Source organism: Barbus barbus, assembly GCF_936440315.1.
Source record: "Barbus barbus genome assembly, chromosome: 48".
Taxonomy (NCBI): Eukaryota; Metazoa; Chordata; class Actinopteri; order Cypriniformes; family Cyprinidae; genus Barbus; species Barbus barbus.
The window spans coordinates 18,070,142-18,095,509 of NC_136726.1; the positions used below are offsets into that span (position 1 = coordinate 18,070,142).

A 25,368-nucleotide genomic window follows, 5' to 3' on the forward strand; every position below is an offset into this window, starting at 1 on the left:
ACTGCAACACCTGTACAGACCAGGGACTTATGTGAGGATCCTGTTTGTGGACTTCAGCTTGGCCTTTAACACTATCATTCCAGACCTCCTCCTGCCCAAACTAACTCTGCTCTCCGTCCCCACCTCCGTCTGTCAGCGGATCAACTTCTTCCTGACAGACAGGCAGCAGCTAGTGAGGCTGGGAAAATACACATCCAGCACCCATACGATCAGCACTGGAGCTCCTCAGGGCTGCGTTCTCTCCCCACTGCTCTTCTCCCTCTACACGAATGACTGCACATCTAAAGACCCCTCTGTCAAGCTCCTGAAGTTTGCAGATGACACCACAGTCATCGGCCTCATTCAGGACAGTGATGAGTCCGCTTAGACAGGAGGTTAAGGAGCTGGCTGTCTGTTGCAGTCTTACCAACCTGGAGCTCAACACGCTCAAAACAGTGGAGATGATCGTGGACTTCAGGAGAAACCCCCCTGCACTCCCCCCACTCACCATCATGAATAGCACTGTGGCTGCAGTGGAGTCATTCAGATTCCTGGGCACCACAATTTCTCAGGACCTGAAGTGGGACATTCACATTGACTCTATTGTTAAAAAGGCCCAGCAGAGGTTGTACTTCCTTCGCCAGCTGAGGAAGTTCAGCCTGCCACAGGAGCTGCTGAAATAGTTATACTCTGCCATCATTGAATCAGTCCTCTGCAATTCATTAACTGTCTGGTTCAGCTCAGCTACCAAATCTGACCACAGAAGACTACAGAAGGTGGTCCGGACTGCTGATCGAATCATTGGTACAACCCTCCCTAGTCTCCAAGAACTGTACTCATCCAGAGTGAGCAAAAGGGCTGGTAAAATCACCCAGCAAAAGGGTCAAAATCATTGATGTCAAACCCAAATGTTTTCAGTCTACAGCAAAAATAAAGGAATTGGCCTTACTGTTCCAATACTTTTGGAGGGCACTGCACTTATTACATTTCAAATTTGCACCTAACATACCTGTACGTACTGAATTGTCTCTTTTGTATATTGTGTTTGTGCTATTTTGTACATTGTCCATTTTTGTATATTTGTACATTATTATTTTAGTATTTTTTTTATTATCCGTGTCCTGTCATTCTGCCGTACTGTGGAGCTACTGTCACTAAAACAAATTCCTCGTATGTGCAAACATACATGGCAATGAAGCTAATTCTGATTCTGATTCTATTATCCACAAAACTATTATCCACTGCTTACATTTCTTTGAACCAATTCCACACAGGCAGTGCAAGTGAGCTGAAAGCTCTGCGTCATCTCAGCAGCGTAATGCTAATGTTAGATACTCATCCAGCTACTGAAGAGGGTGGAGGGGGATGGCATACGTCTTTGTTTTCGTAGCCACAATTGTACACACCTGCTTTAATCAGATCCCCCATAACCCATTTCAACTGGCACTCCACATCTCCAGGATTTGAAGCTTTTACATGAACTCTCTGCCAATGACAATTGGACAGTAAAGTGCTTATTCAAATTCAAATAGAAGTGGCAGAAATGGTTTGGCCGTAGACTGAGAGCTGGAATGACATTAATGGTCTCTCTCTTCGTATCTCTCTATCTCTCTTTGTGCTTTAGTCGTGATAAGTGAGTGATGCGATTGCTGTTGTGGGGTTAGTAAGAAAAATATGGGCCTACTTCTTTTTTATTTGGCTCTTTTTATTTGCTGCTTGAATCAGTGGTTCCAAATGAACTTGTTTAATTGAATTGAATATTTTTAATTTAACATTTAATTAAATTTTAATTTTTAATTATGCATGCTCATTTCCCCCTTTTTTACATTCATATTACATTACTATTTCCATAATCTAAAACGTAATCTTTAATAACAAAAAAATAATAATGATGACACTGTTAAATGTAATATTTTCAGAATCAATATCCATTTTCAACTATACATTATAGTATTGTGATTCAGTTGTATCATTTTAAAATGAGTGATTTTAGAGGTTTATTTTATTAAATGGAATATGGAATTGTAATATTTAATTTTATTTATTTATTTTTATTTAATTATACATGCTCATTTAGCTTATTTTTACATTTGGATCATCTTTACAGTCATCTAAAAATCTTTTATAACATTAGTAATTTAATGACACTGTAAAATGTAACAGCAGATCTCTAAGTGAATATCCATTTTTCATACTATAAATTATAATAGTATGATTTGGTTGTAGCATTTAAAATGATTTGGTAATCAAGAATCTTAGCCTTTTGCACAGGCAAGCTTCAGTAAATGTTTCTAAAAAGCTTGAAATGTATATTTATATGCATTTTGTATATTGCATATTGTGAAGTGTATCTGTTTGTTGCCTTAATCATGGTGTTTAAATTCCTGATCTTTTGGAATTGGGTGGAAGTCAGCTTGGAGACTTTTTGTTTTTTAGTCCGTCAATATCGAGATCTCGTTGGCTTTATTGAATCAATAAACAAGACCTTAAAAGTCCTTCTCTTCCTTTCTCTTTCTTTAATTCTAATAACGCCCCTGATGGATGGATTGTGTAAGGTAGCTGTCAGGCAGAGGTCTAAATAACACGGTTAGGCACAAAGCCTCTGCCTCTCCACACAACCCTTCGCCTCACGTGACCCAGACCTGTCAGCCTGCCTTTCCAGCGCTGTCGGGCCTCTGGAATCTCATCAGATATGCTGGAAATCTGCCCTAGCATCCGACGTCCTGCGCCAGCCAGGCAATTGAAGCTAGAGACTTAATCATGGGACAGGCTAGGAGCGGTGGAGTTTTGGAATGTGCTGCTGTAGTTGCGTCAAAGAGCTGGCGAAGGTTTCGTTGCCACTTCCGTCACCCTCTCATTTCTCATGCCATTATCTGAGATTCTGTCTCTTTATTACTTGCTGACTGTCTTCCTTCTCCTTATCGCTTTCTCATTCAGGACATGTGGGTTTCCGAAACTCTGCCCGAGGGTTGAGTTTAGCTGGCTGGAAAATGTACTAATCATTTTTAGAGTGCTTCCTAATCCAAGCCTATTGAAGAGAGGAATAGAGATGCACTACTCTACGACACATGGTCGGATTCCATCAGCGTACTGTACACAGACTCATCACGAGTTTTCAAGGGCACCCTATGCCTCTGAGCGGGGGAATTGTAAATGCATGAATCAGGGAATTGAAAGCAACATAAAACAAGTTGATAGATGGCTAAAAAACAGAAAGAATTAGAGCATGTCTCCGGCCCTGCTTTCAGTGTGGTGGTTTTGTTGCTGGCAGGGATGGAAAAAGAAACTCCACTTTCACCTAAGTTCATTTTTACTCTCTTCTCTGCCTCTCCCTGGTGGGCCCCAAACAGATCGTTGCGGTCTCCGCAGGGAAGGTTGAGATTGTTGGTAATTTTGCACCTAAATAGATGTGGGACAGGAAGGGGAGAAGATAAGAAAGTGATCCGGTCCACCATATTGTTTTTCCTTCAAAGAGGTAAGCAGCTGCATCCGCAAACACTTTCTGGCTCACTTTATGCTATAAAAAATATTCTGTCATAATTTACTCTCTCTCATATCAGTCCAAACCTGTATGAATTAATTCTGCAGAACAAAAGATATTTAAAAGAATATTTCAAATGCTTTTGTCCATATAATGAACACCAGTGGGGTTCAAAACAACACTGGACTCCATTGACTTTCATTGTAAAGACACAAAAAACAAAAACAAGTCATGCAGATTTAGAACATTAGGTTAAGTTTTTAAGTGAACTTTCCCTTAAAGAAACTGACTAAAAGAGGTGAACCAGCAGATGGAGGCTTACAGCAGATATTCTCCAGCTCTTTTATCATCGCTCCCTTGAGTAAAAGTACTTCAGAGATTTGCCACAGGTTTGTCACTTCATAATGTCCGACAAAGTATGAAAATGTTAATTTTTAATTAGCTTTTTCCAATTAATCTTTCTCCAGGAAATCTCTTCTAAAGGTTGAAATAGACGCCTTAATGAATATAGGCTAGTTGTGGCATCAGTTTGACGTTGATGTGTAGCCAATCAATTAACACTTTGCCACCGCCATCTTTTTACAGGTTTATGGTTGAACCATAATTTATGTAAAGGCACACAAGGACGCTTGTTATTGCATCACGTGTTCGCATTCTTTTCCCCAACCGCACATCATTTGAGCTCGTCAGTGTTATTGTGACTCATGGCACTTTAAAAAATACTAAGACCACAGTTATCTGAATCAGTGTTTTTGCACCTCGCTGAGCTGTGAAAGGTAAATTAGCTGAACAGCATCCCTGTAGAAAAAGCTTTCTCTGCGGTAGGCAACTCTAATCATCCGGAATAAGGTTTCGAAGTGCCGAATGAGTAAAATCTGATTGTGAAACATTACATGGACTCGGCTATGAAACAAAGCCCAGGATTGAGTCACTATCCATTACCGTTGTGAATAAATGAATGCCAGCGCCTGAGGTTGCGTTCCTCACGTCTTTTAAAGAACAAACACTAACTTTTTACAAACTGACAGGCTCAGCCTGTGCTGTCCACACTCAGGAGTAAATGATAGTTTGATTGCTTTTATGCTTGAATAGCTGCCAACGAAGCGACCTTGGTGTTTTTCCTGACTTTAGAAGGATAGACTTTTTCCTTTTTTGCCAGGAAGGACTGTTTGTGTTTGGATTGGTTGTGCTATGGTCTTATGACTTCTTTTGAAAGTCATTGTGTAAAATAACTGCCCTTACCCTTGACTGTGCCACGGCTCCATAATGATACCCAATAATCCCTTGAGTTCAGGACACGGCCACTGATCTGTCTTTTTGACTGCATGTGGGTGTCTTTGAAAGTTGTGGATGGGAATATGCAAATCAAAGCAATATCACAGCATCAAGCCTTTTACATGGTGAATTTCAAAGAAGAGTTTGTACATTACACAACCTCGAGAGTATACAGCCACTCACTTTGAATTACTTCCAGTCGATCTTAAGGAGGTCCTGTGCAATTTGATTAAAATGTTGACAAAGGTTGAGTTTAGCCTGCGCACATTTACCGTAGATCAGCAAATTTAAATACTATGCTTAAGGGGACATAGTGATGGAAAAAATATGAAGTGGGTGGAAAAATGTTCAGTGCGATTGTGGTGTTTCGCTAAATTTTGTGTTCCCTCAAGTTTTGAATTCGTCAGAAAAACTTTTGAGTTCACTTGCACCTTTTATTGGGGGAATGCAAAACATTTGTGATAGAACGGGAAAGTATTAACAAAATAATTTTCCTTCCATCTCAATTTTTTTTTTTTAATCTCCATATCCCTTTAGGGACTCTTTTTAATAAAAATTCACATGATCGGGAATTTTGCGAGTGCAAAACATTTCCCCAGGCAGATTTCGCATTGAGTTCAGATCATGCGAATTCACCACTTTGACCAATAGAAAGCTGCTTGGTTTGAAAAATTACTTTGCTGTGACAAATCATTCATTGCTACACTATTTACAATAGACAATCAACCTTTTTCAGATGAAATTTAGTTGGAATTATGCTAGTGTGAGTCACATAAATGGTTAAAATCGGCACAGAACATATTGAACTGTCTAGTTTGCCTTGCTACCACCTGACTAGTTGGCCATCCTGAGCCATCTTCGTATAAAAGGTATGCATTAAATCTCTTTTTACCATAGGCAATTCCCTTATGCAATACATTACAGCTGCAAACAACCTCCAAAACGAGCTGATATAAAAACTGTATCGTTTATTCATGAGGTGTTACCAGCTATCAACTATTCATCATGATAACTGTCACCTCGGCTAAGACAAAACACGGAAAATTACGCTTTATTGCAAACGAAGGCTTTACAACCTCAGCACGAAAGGAATTTGTTGTGATTGAGGGCTATTGGCTGAATGATGTTAATTGTGAGGAAAGGAAAAAAATTGAACCACCTGCTAGGCAGGTTAACTAGCTAACGTGCTTGAGCGTAAAATAGTTTTGATCTCATTCACTGCTTGAGAGAGATGGATCCTGATAGATGTTTCTGAATAATACACGTTTTCTCCTCTGTGATAAAGGACTTCATCCTGAAAGTATGTCCTGTAATTTTACATGCCCTGAAGAATAAATTCAGTCACAATTACAGTGCGTTTTCAATTACTAGTACACAGCAGGTTTTGTGGAAAGCTGAGAGAGTGTTTTCACGTCGTGTATTTGCTCAGTAATCAGAAACAGATCTTAACAACCTGCATAATGGCCTGTCAAGAGCCCCTGCTTTCAACATCCGTGGACACCTCCCTCCTCAGCAATTATTGATTTGATGAAATACAATACATCTAGAGCCTTAATCAGAATCTATTGTTGCCCATCTGAGCTTTACATGTTTAACAAATCACTATTTTTGAACCTGCTCCTTGTGTCCCGATTTTACAGATTTTGTTTTAAAACACTGATTTGAATATGCAGATGTTTGAAAGATTCGTAAATGAGTTTTTTTCAGCTTAATTTTTTTCCATCATCACTCAAAATCTTTCAAGCTATTCGCTACAACATTTTTACATGACTTGTTTTATAAATATATACAAATTATATATATATATATAATACCGTGATATACATTTTTGGTCATACCGCCCAGCACTAATAAATAATACAACAAAATAAATAAATTAAAAAAATAATAATAATAATAATATATATATATATATATATATATATATATATATATATATATATATATATATATATATATTTATTATTATTATTATTATTATTATTTTTTTTTTTTTTTTTTTTTTTTTTGTATTATTTATTAGTGCTGGGCGGTATGACCAAAAATGTATATCACGGTATTATATAATTTTTATAATTGTGCTAGTGCTAATTTTTATAATTGTGCTAGTCTCAGTTTTTGTTGTGTCCTGAGCACGAGTGCTTAGAGGCCAAGAACATGAAGCATATTCATTAGTGTTGTTTTTCCTGTTGTGTTGTATGTCATGTTCATGTGTGCCTAATAATTTTTTTGTGTAAAACCGCAGATGTAATGAAGGCTCTGGTGAAGCGAGGCCGCCGCCTCAACACATCTGCAGACTCATGGGCTCTCCAGTCTTTTTCTTGGGTCCCTGTCGTCCCGTTCTCCGCTTTGTCTCAGGGAAACAATGAGCTCCAATAGGACACAGATGAATGGAGAGAATAGCTTTAGCAGTGCACATACAAAACCCAGAGCCAGCTGCGATTTCTTTAGACAGTGAAGTTCATCCCCACCATGCCACAGAGATTTGTGCAGTACTAGGAACCATCAGTGACAACTATAATAAGCAATTTATTTATTTGTCGCCTGCAAGGACTAATTAGAATTGAATTAAAGGATAAAGATAATGCATCTGTATTTGTGTGTGTCGAGAGCTCCGTTGTGATAACAGCACCCTGAGAATTTGTCTGTAAAAACGTGGAATGAATTTGAAGTGAGCTGGACTGAATGTGAACTGGATGTAAAATGGACAATGTCACCCTTTTCACCAGTGCAAACTCTCTATTTGTCTCTCTAGACACGGGACACGTTGTGCCGGGGAGGTGGCAGCAGCGGCAAACAATGGCGTCTGTGGAGTGGGTGTGGCCTACAATGCGAAAATCGGAGGTGAGTGCAGAATCCGAATGATAGGCGGTTAGAAATTTGCATATGGTAATAGGATCAATCAAATAGGTCGTGCATTAAAACTATCCAAGCATTCTCTCATTTCCTGCCCTTTGTACATTTAATGGCTGATGTTGTCATGCTGCTTTGGACTAATCTCAAACGCTTTATCTTTCGATTATAAAACACATCCATTAAGGTGAATATCTCCGAAATATCTTGGCTATTCCGGTCACATTGAGCGTGTTCAGGGCCAGACATCGCTGCAGGCACACACAAATTCCACATCTCTTATTTTAATAGTCTTTGTTGGAAAATACTTCTCCATCTAGATGAGGGTGATTAAGGCAGAGGGCATTGCCTAAGTCTGCATGTGATTTCTGTGTTTCTGTGTGTGTATCTTTGTAATAAGAGGCTAAATCTGTTGTGTGTGTGTGTCTAAAGACAGCAGATGTTGCTGATCTAATTGGCCTCTGGGTCGTGTGGGGGGGGGGGGGGGGGGGGGGGGGTGCGTGAAGTGTCTGAATCCTGTTGCTAGGATTATTATTAATCAAACAAACGGCAACAGAATCATTCTTATTAATTAGATTCTTTCTCCCAATCTTACACCATGTTCTAGCCAGACATGACATAACACTGCAACAAGCAATTAATCTCAGACAAAAGAAGTCAGACTTTAGAAAATAACATTTTCATTGTGACAAAAAAATAATAATTGTTAACTTAATCAAAAGGAAATATTTTTATTTGATTTAATTTTAACATATTTGACCATATAAAAATCAAATTAATTATAAAACATATTTTATTTAGTTTATATAATATCATATTTTAGTTATTATTTTAATTATTTATATTTAATTTGTTTATATATCTATATTCATATTTCTCATCCCATTGTAATATTTTTGTGAGTTATGTATGTCATGTTTATTTTATTATTTTATTTTATTTTCATTATATTTGGGGGTCCTTGTCATCAAGTCTCTCTACAGTCACTAATTTTATCCATTAAATATTTGATAATCAAAATGACATTTAATTTTTGGTGGGAAAGTAATTTAAACTTAAAATGCTTTTAACAACACCCTTACTTCATTTTGTATGCACAGAACAACTGAATATGCAAATTAGTCCCCCCCCCCCCCCCCCCCCTCCACTCAATCACACCAGCTCGGACAACAAGTCATCAACAAGTTACACAGACCGTGAAATGTTAATAATATGAAAATTTGACGGGATTGGTTATGTTAGTCAGCAATGGTGTTGACTGATGAATTTGCACATAATTTGTCTTTAAGCATAATAAAAACACTCATTGGTCTAAATCATTCTCCATATAGATTTATATTTAAAATCAAATAGATTCTGGATGGCTGTGCTTTTGTCTTCATGCAGCATTTTCACCTTCAGTGCCAATAGAAAAGTTTGTGCCTGAAACTCTTTCTTCCAAATGTCCATCACATTTACAGACAGTACATTTTCACAAAACCAGTTTTGCCTGTCTTTCTGGTATCTTCATTAATGCTCTTTCTATCTGCCTCTGTTCTGCATGCAGGTGTGCGGATGTTGGACGGAGAGGTAACAGATGTTGTGGAGGCTCAGTCTCTGAGCTTGAACTCCCAGCACATCCACATTTACAGCGCCAGCTGGGGCCCAGAGGATGATGGGAAGACTGTGGATGGCCCTGCCAAACTGGCCAAAGAAGCTTTCCTGCAGGGGGTTACTGAGGTCAGTATGGACTGGAAGAGTTTTTACTGCTGGAGGTCTCCAGGTCACAGTACTGTTGGTTGCTAGTTGGCGTTTCTGCTGCTGGACATTCTAGCGTTATCACTGGGTTACGTAGCTGACCATAGCTTCTGAAAATCTGATTACAAATGAGATAAACAAGTAATTTTGAGTATCTCATGGGAGACTCGTAGCATTCATGCTCATTTGCATAAATCAAAACTTTTCTCAACTTTGTCAAATCACTAGACATGCTAGTCTCGAATTCATGGTCGAATGCTCACGTCAGGTCATGCAAGCAGATTTTAGATCAGCTAAATGTGCCACAGCTGCTGTCATCTCCCATCAGCACCTCTGCTAGAGGAAGCGGGCTGGACAAGGGTGAGCTGTAGAAGATGTCATTGCCTGCATTTACAGAGAGTGAACTGAGAAGGATGTGTGCGCTTTGACAAACACAGGATTACAGAGAATACTATATTTAGGGAGATTACTGTGATCTTGGAAGGAGATGAGCATTTGTTTTCTGTTTTCGTTTTTGACATGTTAATTCTTTCTTGTGTGGCACACATACCCTTATCCCTTGTGATTCTATACCTTGATAGAGTTTCAGCATGCACTCATCGCACTATGAATATGAAAATCAGTTTGTTTTTATCCGTGATTCAAAAATGAGGCTGTCTTGTTCCTTTAACCCTTTCTTTTAACAGTGTCTTTTTCCATTTCTTCTACCTTTTGTGGTGTTTTCTACGGCAAATATTACTATTCATTTTGCTTATACACTACTGTTAAAAAGTTGGTAGTGATTGGTAGGATTTTTTATTTTTTATTTTTTAAAGTCTCTTGATTAGGGCTACCACTAACAACTATTTTTGTTTCGATTAATCTATCGACTAATTGCAGACCCCAAATGTTTGAGCGGTAGTGTATGTATGGCTATGGATATAAACAAACTGCTAAACCTTTACGGTTAAGTCATCACACACCATTTGTGCTACAGACATGAGTGATGCTTCAAATCATGTAGTTTACTGAGGAGAGGCTAATACTGAGTGCTGTTACTTTTCTAAGAAATCAGACTTGCGATTTGTTTGTTTTTTGCCCGGGGAATGATAAAACAAGTGAAAAAGGAACTTTTGAAAGTCTAGTCTTGTCTACACACATCTTGTTTGTTCATTTCAATATTCTTTTTATTCCACTTTCTTTTATAAACTTTGTGCTATCAAGTATTTTAAACCATAAGCTCACAACCTTTCTTTTTCCTCAGACAGTGTCACAGAAACATTGAAAATTTGTTGAAAATTCAACAAAATTGGCCCCTGTTCTCCCCTATAAGTGTTGTAACGTAATAAAACATAATATTAATATGTACTTTAAAGAAATAGTTTAATTTAGCTCAAAGGGAATCATTTATGATTTTATAGGGAATTTGAACAGACTCACTGTTTCACGGCTGATCACTGAGGCGGCAGCGATTCATTGACCAAGCCATATAACATCAACTCTGCACTGGATATTAAAATCCAAAATATAGTAAAAACACTATTAAATAGCACAGTAACAAGATCAGCAGATTAAGACATTAACTTGTGAGCACAAAACACAAGATACTTCTCTTTTCAGTATAAATAACATTTTATTTATATAAACCTAAGACATAAACGAATCTAACACATGAACACAAGCATTCACACGTTGCAGAAAGAGAGAAAGTGAGGAAAGGAGGAGTTTAAGAGAATGAAAATGTGATATCCCAAGTTTACAGCAATATGTTCAATTGCATAGACCTGAACAACCATCAATCACTTATTTAACCCTCGCTTTGAGTTTCTCAATGAGGCTAAAATTTATATTAACTGCACCGATTCAGTTAGAACCGGGAGGTTACTTGCTTGAGTTGCTAAGGGAATCCCTTGTGTCATCGTCGTTGCAGGAAAGGGGGTTCCCCGAAGTGGCTTATTGGTTGAGAGTTCAGTAGTCATGAAGTGACGTCTTGGGAAGCCAATGGAGTTGTGGCTGGTAGAAGTTTTGAGGCGGTCACAGACTCGAGTTGAACTCGGAGGCGTGGCGGCAAAACTTAACTTAACTGAGTACACGAAACTCACAACGGAAAAGAAAACAAATTAAAGTAAAAGAATAAAAGGATGAAAAGAGACTAGGTGAGTTTTCTTCTCATTATGGTAGCAGCTGGCACGTGGGCCAGAGCACGCTCAAAAAGCAGCGTCAAAACGCAGTGGCAAAAGAGAAGAAGAGGGGAGAGAAGAGCGCTAAGAGGACCACGAAAAAGTTTGATGGTGTCCTGAGTTTTTAAACTCTGCTTTCAGACCGTCCCATATGGACGTCTTGACCAATTAGATACTGTCCTTGCTTGGGGTGTTGCTCTGTTCCTCCACCCAATCAGTAAATCAACATGTTATCTGTTCAGTCAGAGGTCTGAACTTTACAGGTTCTTGCAAAAGTATACTTTTGAACATGATTTCTATAACAAGACTATGATGCATTTGACAAAGAATTGATTGGAAGAAACATTTAAAGCATGATTTTTCAAACTCATATATACCAAACACGCATATGAATCCTTCAGCTATTCAATAGTGATTAAAAAAAACATACATAATATTTAATTAAAGCATGATAATCTAATGTGTGGGTTACAAACATAATATAGGTTATTTCTATGCAGAGAAATGATTTTTCTCTATGATTTTTAGTGCATATGAACAGATTGTCTCTAATGTGTAGTTCTATGGAGAATAAGAGGCATGTTCTGTGACGACCAGAGAGAGGTTAAAAGGTCTCCTAAGGAATTCCAGTCTAAGTCTTTGTCTTGTATGGGGAAGACCCACCCAAGAGAGTTCAAGTTCAAGTTTATTTGTATAGCGCTTTTTACGATACAAATCGTTGCAAAGCAGCTCTACAGGAAATTAAGTTTCCACAATATATTTATATATTGCAGAACCTTAATATATTTAATTAATGGCAAAATTTGGTCTGTAAAGAGTCTGTAGCTCGTGATTTTCTATCACAGGTTTACATGTGACCATCAGTCTTGATTACTTGCCCCAGATTTGACAGTCTCCTTCCTGAATTGGAATTATCAATAATTGTTCTTTTGTCTCAAGGTTGTAAGCTGTTCTGTGAAAGAGGCTTGCTGCTTAGTTTGCTTGCTTCAGACTAGTTGGCGCTAGGATTTGGACAGATTTCTGACGTTGTCCGTTTACAGCTTTGAGGCCCCTCTTTGTGGAATCTCAGCTTCTCATGTTTCGATGTTCTGATCGAATCTTAAATTTGTCTGATTCAGTCTCTGATATCCTACAGTGTGTTAAGACATTCTAACAGCCATTTAGGAAGCTTTCGTTATCTTCTGAATAATTTAGTTAAATATCTTTAATGGAATTAAAACCACCTGCTTTCATCTCACACGTAGAAATTATGAGATTTGACACGGCGAGAAAAGAGCATAATGTTTGACAGGCAAAGAATCTGACCTTTTTAGGACGGCTGCCCGCCGCGAGTGCCACTTCTGTTTCATCCCAAACGTGTCCTTGGTAATCATAGACATGCTTTTGTCGGAGCGTTACAAAAAGATTTAATCTTTTGTCTCGTCTGTGTGAATAATGGCACTTACAGCCGTGCAGAGTGAATTTGACTGCTGTTAATTTTGGTGGAATTTAAAACTGATTTATCCCTCTAGTAATTTACTCAAATTATGCATCGCATAAACATCTGCCTCAGTGGGGCAACTCTCACACTTTTATCCCTTTAGTTTTTTTTATCCCCAATTTTATCATTCCTAGAATTGTGCCTCTAAATATTTCTGAACCAGATTGCAGCATCTCAAACAAACAAACAAACAATTTATGGCCACAATAATCCTGAGCCAGTCAGCGGTGAATATTACCCATATGGACAGCAGAAGATAGAACAGAAACTTTAATCAAATTCTGCCGACTTGCTTGACTGCAGTGAGAGAGGAGACTAAAATATGAGAAACGAAAAGTGGCGCTTTGTCAGCTGTCCAGCCAGTATTACTAAAGCATTAAATACAGCAGATTTCAGAGGTCACAGTATTGGTTTTAAATTAATCATGACAACCATAATTGGCTCGTTCAATTGGATTTTTGCGGGCTATTGTAATAGAGACGAGGCCTATGCACAAAGACATTAATGGACACTACACAGATGTTTGATTCATAAATACATTTGTCTCACATAGCCAGGCGTTTGATTTGCATAAAGACTATCAGCAGCTTATTCTGGCCAAAAATCGCCCACTTGGTATTTTATTTTTTAAGTTTTGATGCCACAGACCTCACAAATCCCATGATTAGTTCTACCTCAGAGCGTTTGTATCAGCCCAGCAACGTAAACATTAGTTTGTTTCCAGGAGGGATAAACCTTTGCGTCAAGTCTCAAAAGGACGGCCAATCAGATTGGAACCAGTGATTTTTAATTAGCGCTTGCCAGTTATGTAAACAAACTGTTGTATGAGAATATAAATAGTTTTAGACTGGTGTCTGTCTTTGTTGACACTATCGTTCAAATGTTTGGTGCCAAATTGTTTTTATTATATTTTTTTTTTTTTTGTGAAAAAAATATTTCTTTCAAAAACATAAAAAATGTCCAAACCCCAATCCTTTGAATGGTGTGAAAAGTACTTTGGAAGGAGTGTTTGACCAGGTTTTATGCATCTGTTCTAGGGTCGAGGTGGCCTGGGCTCTATCTTCATGTGGGCATCTGGTAACGGAGGACGAGAGCGGGACAGCTGCAACTGTGACGGATACACCAACAGTATCTACACACTCTCCATCAGCAGCACCACACAGTATGGCAATGTGCCGTGGTACAGTGAGGCCTGTTCCTCCACCCTCGCCACCACCTATAGCAGCGGAAACCTCAACGAGAAACAGATTGTACGTTCATATGTGCAAACAGACCTCCATACATATTTTTGTCACATATGTTAAAGTCATATAATAATCTCATGCAGAGGCAATTAAAATAATTAAAAATGTATAAATATTACTTTTAAAATATTTTTTTGTGTATCTGTGAAGCATACTTACAAGAACATTGATACTTTTATTCAGTAATAGTCACATATGTTAGAGTCATATAATAATCTCATACAGAGGCATTTTTGTAAGTATTTTCATAAAGGAACACACTGCATCCTCACACATAAAATCTTTTATTTTTGTTACCAAAATATCTTTAGATTAAATTTTTATATTTATAATTAAAATGTATAAATATTACTTTTTAAATATCTTTTGTGTATGTGTGAAGCATAAACTTTGCTAAAAGTTTCAGTTTAATATAATATATTCATATTTATATATAATATATTAAATGAGTATTTAAAGAGGACCTATTATGCCCCTTTTTACAAGTTTTAAAATAAGTATCTGATGTCCCCAGAGCGTATATGTGAAGTTTTAGCTCAATATACCCCACAGATCAATTTTTTATAGCTTGTTAAAATTGCCACTTTTAGGGTATGAGCCCAAATGCGCTGATTTTGAGTATGTTGCTTTAAATGCGAGTGAGCTATTGCTCCCAGAGAAGAGAGCGGAGCTTCAAGAGCTCAAGCTCAGCATTAGTAGTGCTAGCCTTTGCAAATAAACATTCCAATATTAGTACAAGCCTGTTATCTTTACAGAAAACATACTCGGTTTCAAAGTCCGTCATCTGATTATACTGTGCATAATAAATTTGCGTTTATGAATTACACAGACGGGGAGCACGGCGGGATAAAAATTACAACATAGCTGGTCTCATGTTATCACAAACTGCAGCAGCAGTGAAAACAGGCAGAGACAATGATAGCTTTAGCAATTAGACTTACAGAGTGTTAAGAAGCTCTTTCAGAAAGGCAATTTGGAAAACAAACGCATGATACTTACTTGGTCTGGAGCTGATGTTCGCACACAAAGCGTTGGTATTGATTCCTAAACATTCAGGGGACGTTACTGATTTTTTCCGGGATATTTCCTTTGAAAATGAAATTTAGCCACAGTGTCCTCGGCTCAGATGTGGGGAGATTATGGCCACTCCTGTGTTCATTAGTGCATCCCAAAACACAACACTTGTAAAGCCTCTTTGGCGCTGACAATATATATATCTCCAGTAATGGCAGACCGCAGCTTCTCACTCAGGGCTTTGTTTATGCTAATAGGGCAGAGAGCGTCACAAATGGGCGGGACTTTTTCCCCTCGGTGATGTGAACTGAGGGAGAATCTGAAACAGCTAATTTGGAGAGACTGTTCATGATTTATTGGTTTTATTAAAAAAAAATAGTTGGTGGATATTTAACATTGTAGGCTGGTTGTTTTCACACACTGCGGCCACACAACTGTGTTCAAGCACCTTATAAAAGTGATTTTTGCATAATAGGTCCCCTTTAATAGATTATTTTTTAAGCTTAACTTGAAAGAAAATTATAATTTTATTCAGTAAGGATAATGTGAAGACTGCAGTTATGGCTGCTAAAATTCAGTTTTGCCTTCACTGGAATAAATTGCCTATTAAAATAGAAAGTAGATATTTTAAATTGTAATCATATTTTACAATATCAGTTTTTACTGTATTTTTGATCAAATAAATGCAGCCTTGTTGAGCATAAGAGACTCACATTGTAAAGTCTAACTAACCGCTCATTTAAGCGATTATAAGTGATTTATAACTCATTTTTGAACAGTAGTTTGTATATACATATATACAGTCAGGTCCATAAATATTGGGACATCGACACAATTCTAACATTTTTGGCTCTATACACCACCACAATGGATTTCAAATGAAACGAACAAGATGTGCTTTAACTGCAGACTGTCAGCTTTAATTTGAGGGTATTTACATCCAAATCAGGTGAACGGTGTAGGAATTACAACAGTTTGCATATGTGCCTCCCACTTGTTAAGGGACCAAAAGTAATGGAACAGAATAATAATCATAAATCAAACTTTCACTTTTTAATACTTGGTTGCAAATCCTTTGCAGTCAATTACAGCCTGAAGTCTGGAACGCATAGACATCACCAGACGCTGGGTTTCATCCCTGGTGATGCTCTGCCATGCCTCTAATGCAACCGTCTTCAGTTCCTGCTTGTTCTTGGGGCATTTTCCCTTCAGTTTTGTCTTCAGCAAGTGAAATGCATGCTCAATCGGATTCAGGTCAGGTGATTGACTTGGCCATTGCATAACAGTCCACTTTTTTCCCTTCAAAAACTCTTTGGTTGCTTTTGCAGTCATTGTCCATCTGCACTGTGAAGCGCCGTCCAGTGAGTTCTGAAGCATTTGGCTGAATATGAGCAGATAATATTGCCCGAAACACTTCAGAATTCATCCTGCTGCTTTTGTCAGCAGTCACATCATCAATAAATACAAGAGAACCAGTTCCACTGGCAGCTATACATGCCCACGCCATGACACTACCACCACCATGCTTCACTGATGAGGTGGTATGCTTAGGATCATGAGCAGTTCCTTTCCTTCTCCATACTCTTCTCTTCCCATCACTCTGGTACAAGTTGATCTTGGTCTCATCTGTCCATAGGATGTTGTTCCAGAACTGTGAAGGCTTTTTTAGATGTCGTTTGGCAAACTCTAATCTGGCCTTCCTGTTTTTGAGGCTCACCAATGGTTTACATCTTGTGGTGAACCCTCTGTATTCACTCTGGTGAAGTCTTCTCTTGATTGTTGACTTTGACACACATACACCTACCTCCTGGAGAGTGTTCTTGATCTGGCCAACTGTTGTGAAGGGTGTTTTCTTCACCAGGGAAAGAATTCTTCGGTCATCCACCACAGTTGTTTTCCGTGGTCTTCTGGGTCTGTTGGTGTTGCTGAGCTCACCGGTGCGTTCCTTCTTTTTAGGAATGTTCCAAACAGTTGTTTTGGCCACACCTAATGTTTGCTATCTCTCTGATGGGTTTGTTTTGTTTTTTCAGCCTAATGATGGCTTGCTTCACTGATAGTGAGGATCTCATCTTGACAGTTGACAGCAACAGATTCCAAATGCAAATAGCACACTTGAAATGAACTCTGGACCTTTTATCTGCTCATTGTAATTGGGATAATGAGGGAATAACACACACCTGGCCATGGAACAGCTGAGAAGCCAATTGTCCCATTACTTTTGGTCCCTTAACAAGTGGGAGGAACATATGCAAACTGTTGTAATTCCTACACCGTTCACCTGATTTGGATGTAAATACCCTCAAATTAAAGCTGACAGTCTGCAGTCTGCAGTTTGTTTCATTTGAAATCCATTGTGGTGGTGTATAGAGCCAAAAATGTTAGAATTGTGTCGATGTCCCAATATTTATGGACCTGACTGTGTGTATATATATATATATATATATATATATATATATATATATATATATATATATATATATATATATATATATACACACACAGTGCCCTCCAAAAGTATTGGGACAGTAAGGCCAATTCCTTTATTTTTGCTGTAGACTGAAAACATTTGGGTTTGACATCAAAAGATGAATATGAGATGAGAGATTAACATTTCAGCTTTTATTTACAGGTATTTTCATCTCGATCTGATACATAACTCAGAAGATAGCACCTTTTGTTTGAACCCACCCATTTTTCATGTTACCAAAAGTATTGGAACAGATAGAATTAACATAGATTAAAGTGAAAAAGACTTAATATTTAGTTGCAAATCCTTTGCTTGCAATAACTGCATCAAGCCTGTGACCCATTGACATCACCAAACTTTTGCATTCTTCTTTTGTGATGCTTTTCCAGGCTTTCACCGCAGCCTCTTTCAGTTTTGGGGGGTTACTCCCTTCAGTCTCTTCTTTAGCAGGTAAAATGCATACTCTACAGGGTTTAAGTGTGGAGATTGACTTGGCCAGTCTAAAACCTTCTACTTCTTGCCCCCGATGAACTCCTTTTCTTGTTTTGGCACTATGTTTTGGGTCATTATCTTGCTGCACGATGAAGGATCTCCCGATCGGTTTGGTTGCATCTTTCTGTAAATTGTCAGACAAAATATTTCTGTAGAGTTAATTTTGCTGCTGCCATCATGTGTTACATCATTAATGAAGATTAATGAGCCTGTCCCAGAAGAAGCGATGAAAGCCCAAGCCATTACATTACTTGTGTAATGTGTACTATAATGTACACCTGTGTACACTGGGTTTCAGATGAGCTTGTATGTTTGGGATCATGAGCAGATCCTTTCTTTCTCCAAACTTTAGCCTTTCCATCACTTTGGTCCATAAAATCAATCCATAAAACCTTGTCCCAGAATTTTTGAGGCTCGTCTCCTATTCTTCTTGCTAATGAGTGGTTTGCATCTTCTGGTGTAGCCTCTGTACTTTTGTTCATAAAGTCTTCTGCGAACAGTAGATCGTGATACCTTCACTCTTGCCCTCTGGAGGTTGTTGCTGATGTCACTAACAGTTGTTTTAGGGTCTTTCTTTACAGCTGTCACAATGTTTCTGTCATCAACTGCAGATGTTTTCCTTGATCTACCCGTTTGAGGTGTGTTACTTAGTACACCAGTGGTTTCTTTCTTCCTCAGGAGATTCCAAATGGTTGTACTTGCTATTGTCAGTGTTTGTGCAATGGTTTGATTGATTTTTCATCTTCTCTCAGCTTCACAATTGCTCGTTTTTCACCCATAGACACCTCTCTGGTTTTCATGTTGGTTACACGTCTAACTAACTATAAATGTAATCTGCACAGATCTGAAACTGAGCGCAGACATTCAGTGCTATTTATTGTTTGAATAATCAATTAATAGGACACACCAGGGCAACAAAACACACCTGTCAGTCACACGTTCCAATACTTTTGGTAACATGAAAAATGGGTGGGTTCAAACAAAAGGTGCTATCTTCTAAGTTGTGTATCAGATCCAGATGAAAATACCTGTAAATAAAAGCTGAAATGTTAATCTCTCATCTCATATTCATCTTTTGATGTCAAACCCAAATGTTTTCAGTCTACAGCAAAAATAAAGGAATTGGCCTTACTGTTCCAATACTTTTGGAGGGCACTGTATATATATTTAAAACTGAAGATTTACACAATGTATTCTCTGAAAACAGTTCATTCCTTATGCAGTAAAAGTAGAAAAAGATTTTTTGCAGTGCAGCCATTTTTCAGTTATATATGCAAATGCTTACAAAAGCCTTCAGATGTGTTTATTATCAGAAACACATACACACACTTTGCTACAACCATGTCTCATTAAAGGCTCCAGAAATAGAATGAATTCACGTTTCAGCACTGCAACATTTACACGTTAACAGCACACCGAAAGATCATCATGCCCTCACACAAACACTGGCATTCTCAGTTGTAAGCACAACTGTAAATGTCAGAGCAAACAGCCCTTGTGTGCCAAATGTTCTGCTTGGTTTAAATGGCCACGTCACGACTGTACGCGGGAAAAGTGAGTGATGGAGTGCCGCACCGTTCAGCATGCTCTGAAGATGAAGTGTCAGGCAGTGAAATGATTTCCACATCTGCCGCTGTGATTTCCTGTGGGCTATATGAAAAAGAGCTCTCTGAACGTCATGCCCTAAGGAGGCAAAAAATCACTTTAGAGCAGCGTCTGAAAACTTCCCAATCACAGGTGCTGCTGCTGCATGCCGTACACATCTGCTTCTCTGCCCCGGTGTTTCCTCCGAGAGTGAAAATGAGAAAAAGGTGTTTGAAAAAGCAAAGAGAGAAGGAGCATAGAAATTAGACCAAGTGAAAGACAGCAAAAGACATAGAGGCAGCAATTTTGGAATACCAAACATGCTGCATTGCAGATTCTTTGGATCTTATTTGCAAGTTTTCCCCTCATTTTCAGATGCATACCTTAATTTTATCTGCATAAGTTGTATTTGAGTCTGCCTGAGCAGGCTTTTTAATTAGTGAGTGAAGTGACATACTGCCAAGTATGGTGACCCATACTCGGAATTCGTGCTCTGCATTTAACCCATCCAACGTGCACACACACAGCAGTGAACACACACACACTGTGAACACACACCCGGAGCAGTGGGCAGCCATTTATGCTGCGGCGCGCGGGGAGCAGTTGGGGGTTCGGTGCCTTGTTCAAGGGCACCTCAGTCGTGGTATTGAGGGTGGAGAGAGCGCTGGACATTCACTCCCCCCACCTACAATCCCTGCCGGCCTGAGACTCGAACCCGCAACCTTTGGATTACAAGTCCGACTCTCTAACCATTAGGCCACGACTTCCATGGCAAGCTAATTAGGCCAAAAGACGCCTATAAAAAGAAGATGCCCTTCACAAGTTCTAAAAGTCATTACTTTGGATCATCTTGATGAGCATCTGGGCTATTAGTCTGAACTGGCTGCGTTTCTAACAGAATTCAGAAGAAGTCGTTTTAGAAAAATCTGTCATTTACACACACTCATGTCATTTTAATGAATTTCCTAGTCGCTCTTTTCTGTATAATTAAAGTGAATGAGGACCGGGGTTGTGAAGCACCATAAAAGGAGTCTATACAGCTTATTAATATTTAAGACTGTCTGAAGCCATATGATAGGAGTTGTGCAAGTCATATTCACTAAAACTGTTGACATCTGCCTCAGATCTCCTGATGTTTTAATGATTCATGAACATTTTGTTCACAGGAATTGGAATGACACAGTTCAGTCATTGATTCAAAGATCTCATTCACTGATTTATGATTCATGAGCAATTTGCTCACTAAAATTGGAATGATTTAGTTGGGTCATTGATTCAAAGATCTGATTCATGATTCATGAATGATTTGTCCAATGGAATCGGAATGATCCAGTCATTGTTTCAGTGATCTAATCCAATGAAACTAATTCAAAATATGTTATGTTTTAGATATTATTATCTATTATCATTGCAATGTCCTTGATGTTCCTTATACACACAGCCATATCACCCTGTAGCCCAAGACTGGTTGCCCACTGAAGCTAAGCAGGGTTGAGCCTGGTCAGTACCTGGATGGGAGACCTCCTGGGAAAACTAGGTTGCTGTTGGAAGAGGTGTTAGCGAGGCCAGCAGGGGGTGCTCACCCTGCGGTCTGTGTGGGTCCTAACGCCCCAGTATAGTGACGGGGACACTATACTGTCAAAAAGCACCGTCTTTCGGATGAGACGTTAAACCGAGGTCCTGACTCTCTGTGGTCATTAAAAATCCCAGGATGTCTTTCGAAAAGAGTAGAGGTGTGACCTCGGCATCCTGGCCAAATTTCCCATTGGTCTCTGACCATCATGGCCTCCTAATCATCCCCTTACACTGATTGGCTTCATCACTCTGTCTCCTCTCCACCAGTAAGCTGGTGTGTGGTGGGCGTTCTGGCGCACTATGGCTGCCGTCGCATCATCCAGGTGGATGCTGCACACTGGTGGTGGACGAGGAGACACCACCCCTCACAATGTAGAGCGCTTTGAGTGCTTAGAAAAGCAGAAAAGCGCTATATAAATGTAATGAATTATTATTATTATTATTATTATTATTATTATTTGATATAGCTAGCAGAATATATATCTAGCTGGATATTCAAACTGATAACTCTTTTTGACCAGTTGAATTTGGTTCGCTCAAATTCACACTTACATTGAGGGGAAAATATGATTTTTGAGTGCTGTGGGTAGTTATGCGAACTATGAATTTCTGATACGCTCATTCCTGTGAAAGTGGTTTCAGACTCTCCAGGCAAATCTATCTCTGCCAGCTCATTGAAGCTCATCCGAGATGTTTCGGATGGCTTTAGAGTGTTTGTTTGCTTGATGTTAAGTCTGTCCCAATATGTGCGACTGCGATAGCTTCCCCTCTCCCTCTTCTGAGACCCCCAGTTCCATTAGGATGACAAAGGCAATAACAGATTCAATTTAAAAATGGACACAATCTTGCCGGCAGCGGTGGGGTGGGATTTTGAGTATGTATGTGTCTGTATGTGTTTAAATCAGACTGAAGGGACAGAGACAAATAAAACAAAGGAGAAAGAGTGTGTGTGGGTGTCTGGCAGCCACTCATCTGTGTACGCTCTGATGGTTCTGTAGCCTCGGGCTGGTCGTACTATCATCCTGACCGTTGTCAGTCACGCAGGCATGTCGCCGTGTCTCCTATGGCGTGATTAAAACCCAAACCCTCATGTGTGGGGTGCCAGCTTATTAAGTCTCCCAAGCTGTCACATATCTCATCACAGAAGCTGCAGTGAATGAGGTTTTTCCTTCCCTCTCGGACTCACATTCTTGTCAGGCGATTTGACAGGTGCCTCTGGCTGACAGACGCCCTCACATCTTATATATAGTTACAACCAATGTCCTTCCAATGGCTGACCACTAACACACCTGACCTTTCCATATATTTGTTTTTTCATCTGTGCAGGTGACGACGGACCTGAGGAAGAAGTGTACAGACTCGCACACGGGCACATCTGCCTCAGCTCCCCTGGCCGCGGGAATCATCGCTCTCGCTCTGGAGGCCAAGTGAGTGATGACAACAATGACACTTGTCTCTACGGACAGACATACGCACACACACTCTACACACTCCTGTCCATCATTCCCCCTCATCGGTTAGACTTCATTACCCCTCGTGCATCATCTTCAGCCCTCCAACACACTCCGACATCGCCTTGACATTGCTCATCTAAAAAATGGAGGGATGGAGAGAGATGGGTGATGACTGCCAGTCAACAGTACTCGTTCGGGTGCCGATTGACCCCAAGGCCCTTATACAATATCAAGTCATCATGCTCGATTAAAAGCTCCTGCAGAGTATTTTATCCTGTACTATGTGAGGTTGTAATAAGACATGGAAATCACATCTTACACAAGTATCAGGTTTCTTTGACTTTTGTGTGTGTGGCGGAGTCACGGGGCTCCTGGTTCACACACAGTGTTTGTGCATTTGTGTGAGTTTGGCCCCTGCTGTTCAGGGTTGTAAGCCACGCTGGTGCTGGCTTTGATCGTGCTTGGCCCAACAATGAAAGAGACGGGAATGTTTTTGGGGGCATTTTTTATAAGGACCTCATCTTCTGTCACAACTCTTTTCATCGGTTGGAAGTCTTTGTGATGTCACGCTGTAGGTGACTTTTGAACGTCTGGGTTCAGAAAGAAAGACCGTTATACTCACTTTCCACTGAAATGTGTGCTTGTGCAGGAGCTGATGTTTGGACAGGGAAACTGTAAAACTCTCTCAGAACTACCTCATGATTTATTTATATAATAATCGTGATTAATTGCATCCATAATAAAAGTTGTTGTTTACATAATATACAGTGGGTACGGAAAGTATTCAGACCCCCTTCAATTTTTCACTCTTTGTTATATTGCAGCCATTTGCTAAAATCATTTAAGTTAATTTTTTTTCCTCATTAATGTACACACAGAACCCCATATTGACAGAAAAACACAGAATTGTTGACATTTTTGCAGATTTATTAAAAAAGAAAAACTGAAATATCACATGGTCCTAAGTAGTCAGACCCTTTGCTGTGACACTCATATTTTTAACTCAGGTGCTGTCCATTTCTTCGGATCATCCTTGAAATGGTTCTACACCTTCATTTGAGTCCAGCTGTGTTTGATTATACTGACTGGACGTGTGATCACGTGTGGTGTTGGTCCACGCGCCTTTGGAGAGAAGTGAAAGTGACAGCTCGGCTAGTATCGGTGTATCGATACTTCGGGAAATTAATATTGGTACCGTTCAGATATTTCAGTATCGATATTTATCGAAATATCGATATTTTTGACAACACTAATATATATATATATATATATATATATATATATATAAAAGCTATTTATTTCACTATCGGCCATCGGCGATCATCACCGATGATCAGGGCCGATTATATCTTGTCAATCAGAAGGCGGCGGAAAAAAACGTGTCAGACTGCAACTCGTACTGTGAGTGAAGAAAATCTGTTGAATTTAGGGCTGTCAAAATTAACGTGACAATAAGGCATTAACAATTAAAAAAGCGACATTAAAGCAGGCTCTATTTGACCAGATGTAGTTCAAGCCAGCATTGCCAGATCCACAGTTTTTCTCTACACCAAACATTTGTAGCACGCCTCGCATCCAATAATCACAAAGAGCTCTGTGCTTTCTTACTTCTGATAAGAAACAAACTCAGCTTTCAAATCCTGTACATTCTATCACGAAATACAAACAATGAATGCCGTTTTGACGCTTTTAAATGTGACGTGACAGATCGCTATTTCACCTCAGTTCAAGTTCAAGTCTCTTCCTGTTTAATAAGTTATAGCGCAAAATATACATGAATGTACATAAGATGTTGAAAGATACAGTATGGCTTACCAAAATGTATCATGTCTGTCTAATGTAATCGCTCAATCAGTGTTTCAACCGTGGAAAGATGCCAATAAAACCGATTGTGAACAGTAATGTGACATTTACCTCAGCAAAGTTATTCCGCTGTTCACAGTTCATTAGTTAGCTATAAAACAACACTAAAAAGGAGTTTTTTACTTATAATTATAAATGTATGTTTGAATAAATCTGGCATTAAGGTATTTATGAAGAAAAAAGGAAAGTTTATGTTTAAGTTTATGGTAACAAAAGTGGTTAACATTCAACCAGTTTTTCATCAATATTAAGCCCGGCTCACACTGTGCGATTTTGGCCACGATTTGGTCGTCTGAGACAAATTTTGAAAATCCTAAAAGATTCCTATAATCCTAGGTTAAAATCGGTTGTCTAGATCGCTGGTTTGACATGTTCACCGACAGCCGATTAATGGCCGTTGCGATCAATTTTTTCCTCCGATTAAATTCTGGCAGTGTCAGAAGATTTCAGACACTTTCCTGCAGTGTGACATCTCCTACGACGACCGTCAAACCAAGAACCAATAGGAGCACTGAACTTGATGACGCAATTAGCGCGACAACTTCAAACCATTCATTATTTGTAAAAACAATATATGTACAAAGTAAAGTTTACTTAAAGTTTATTTATTAAGGGGCAGGATGTTTAAACTCGAATAACAAAATTACCTCAAGTTCGCTCTGTAGAACTGGAAGTCCATAAAGTCCTCTTTTGCCCAGCCATGACTTGCTC

At 39.0% G+C, this 25,368-nt stretch overlaps 1 protein-coding gene across 3 annotated transcripts in view; it reads left to right on the top strand.

Annotated features, from left to right (window-relative positions):
- LOC306866975 (furin-1-like) overlaps positions 1–25,368 on the top strand; it is a 108,601-nt gene that overhangs the window by 72,504 nt on the left and 10,729 nt on the right. For all 3 annotated transcript variants that reach the window (XM_079412435.1, XM_079412436.1, XM_079412437.1), the window contains 4 exons: positions 7,491–7,579; positions 9,135–9,307; positions 14,002–14,214; positions 22,667–22,767. In XM_079412435.1, coding sequence (XP_079268561.1) covers positions 7,491–7,579; positions 9,135–9,307; positions 14,002–14,214; positions 22,667–22,767 — 576 coding nt within the window. The remainder of the gene's footprint in view (positions 1–7,490; positions 7,580–9,134; positions 9,308–14,001; positions 14,215–22,666; positions 22,768–25,368) is intronic.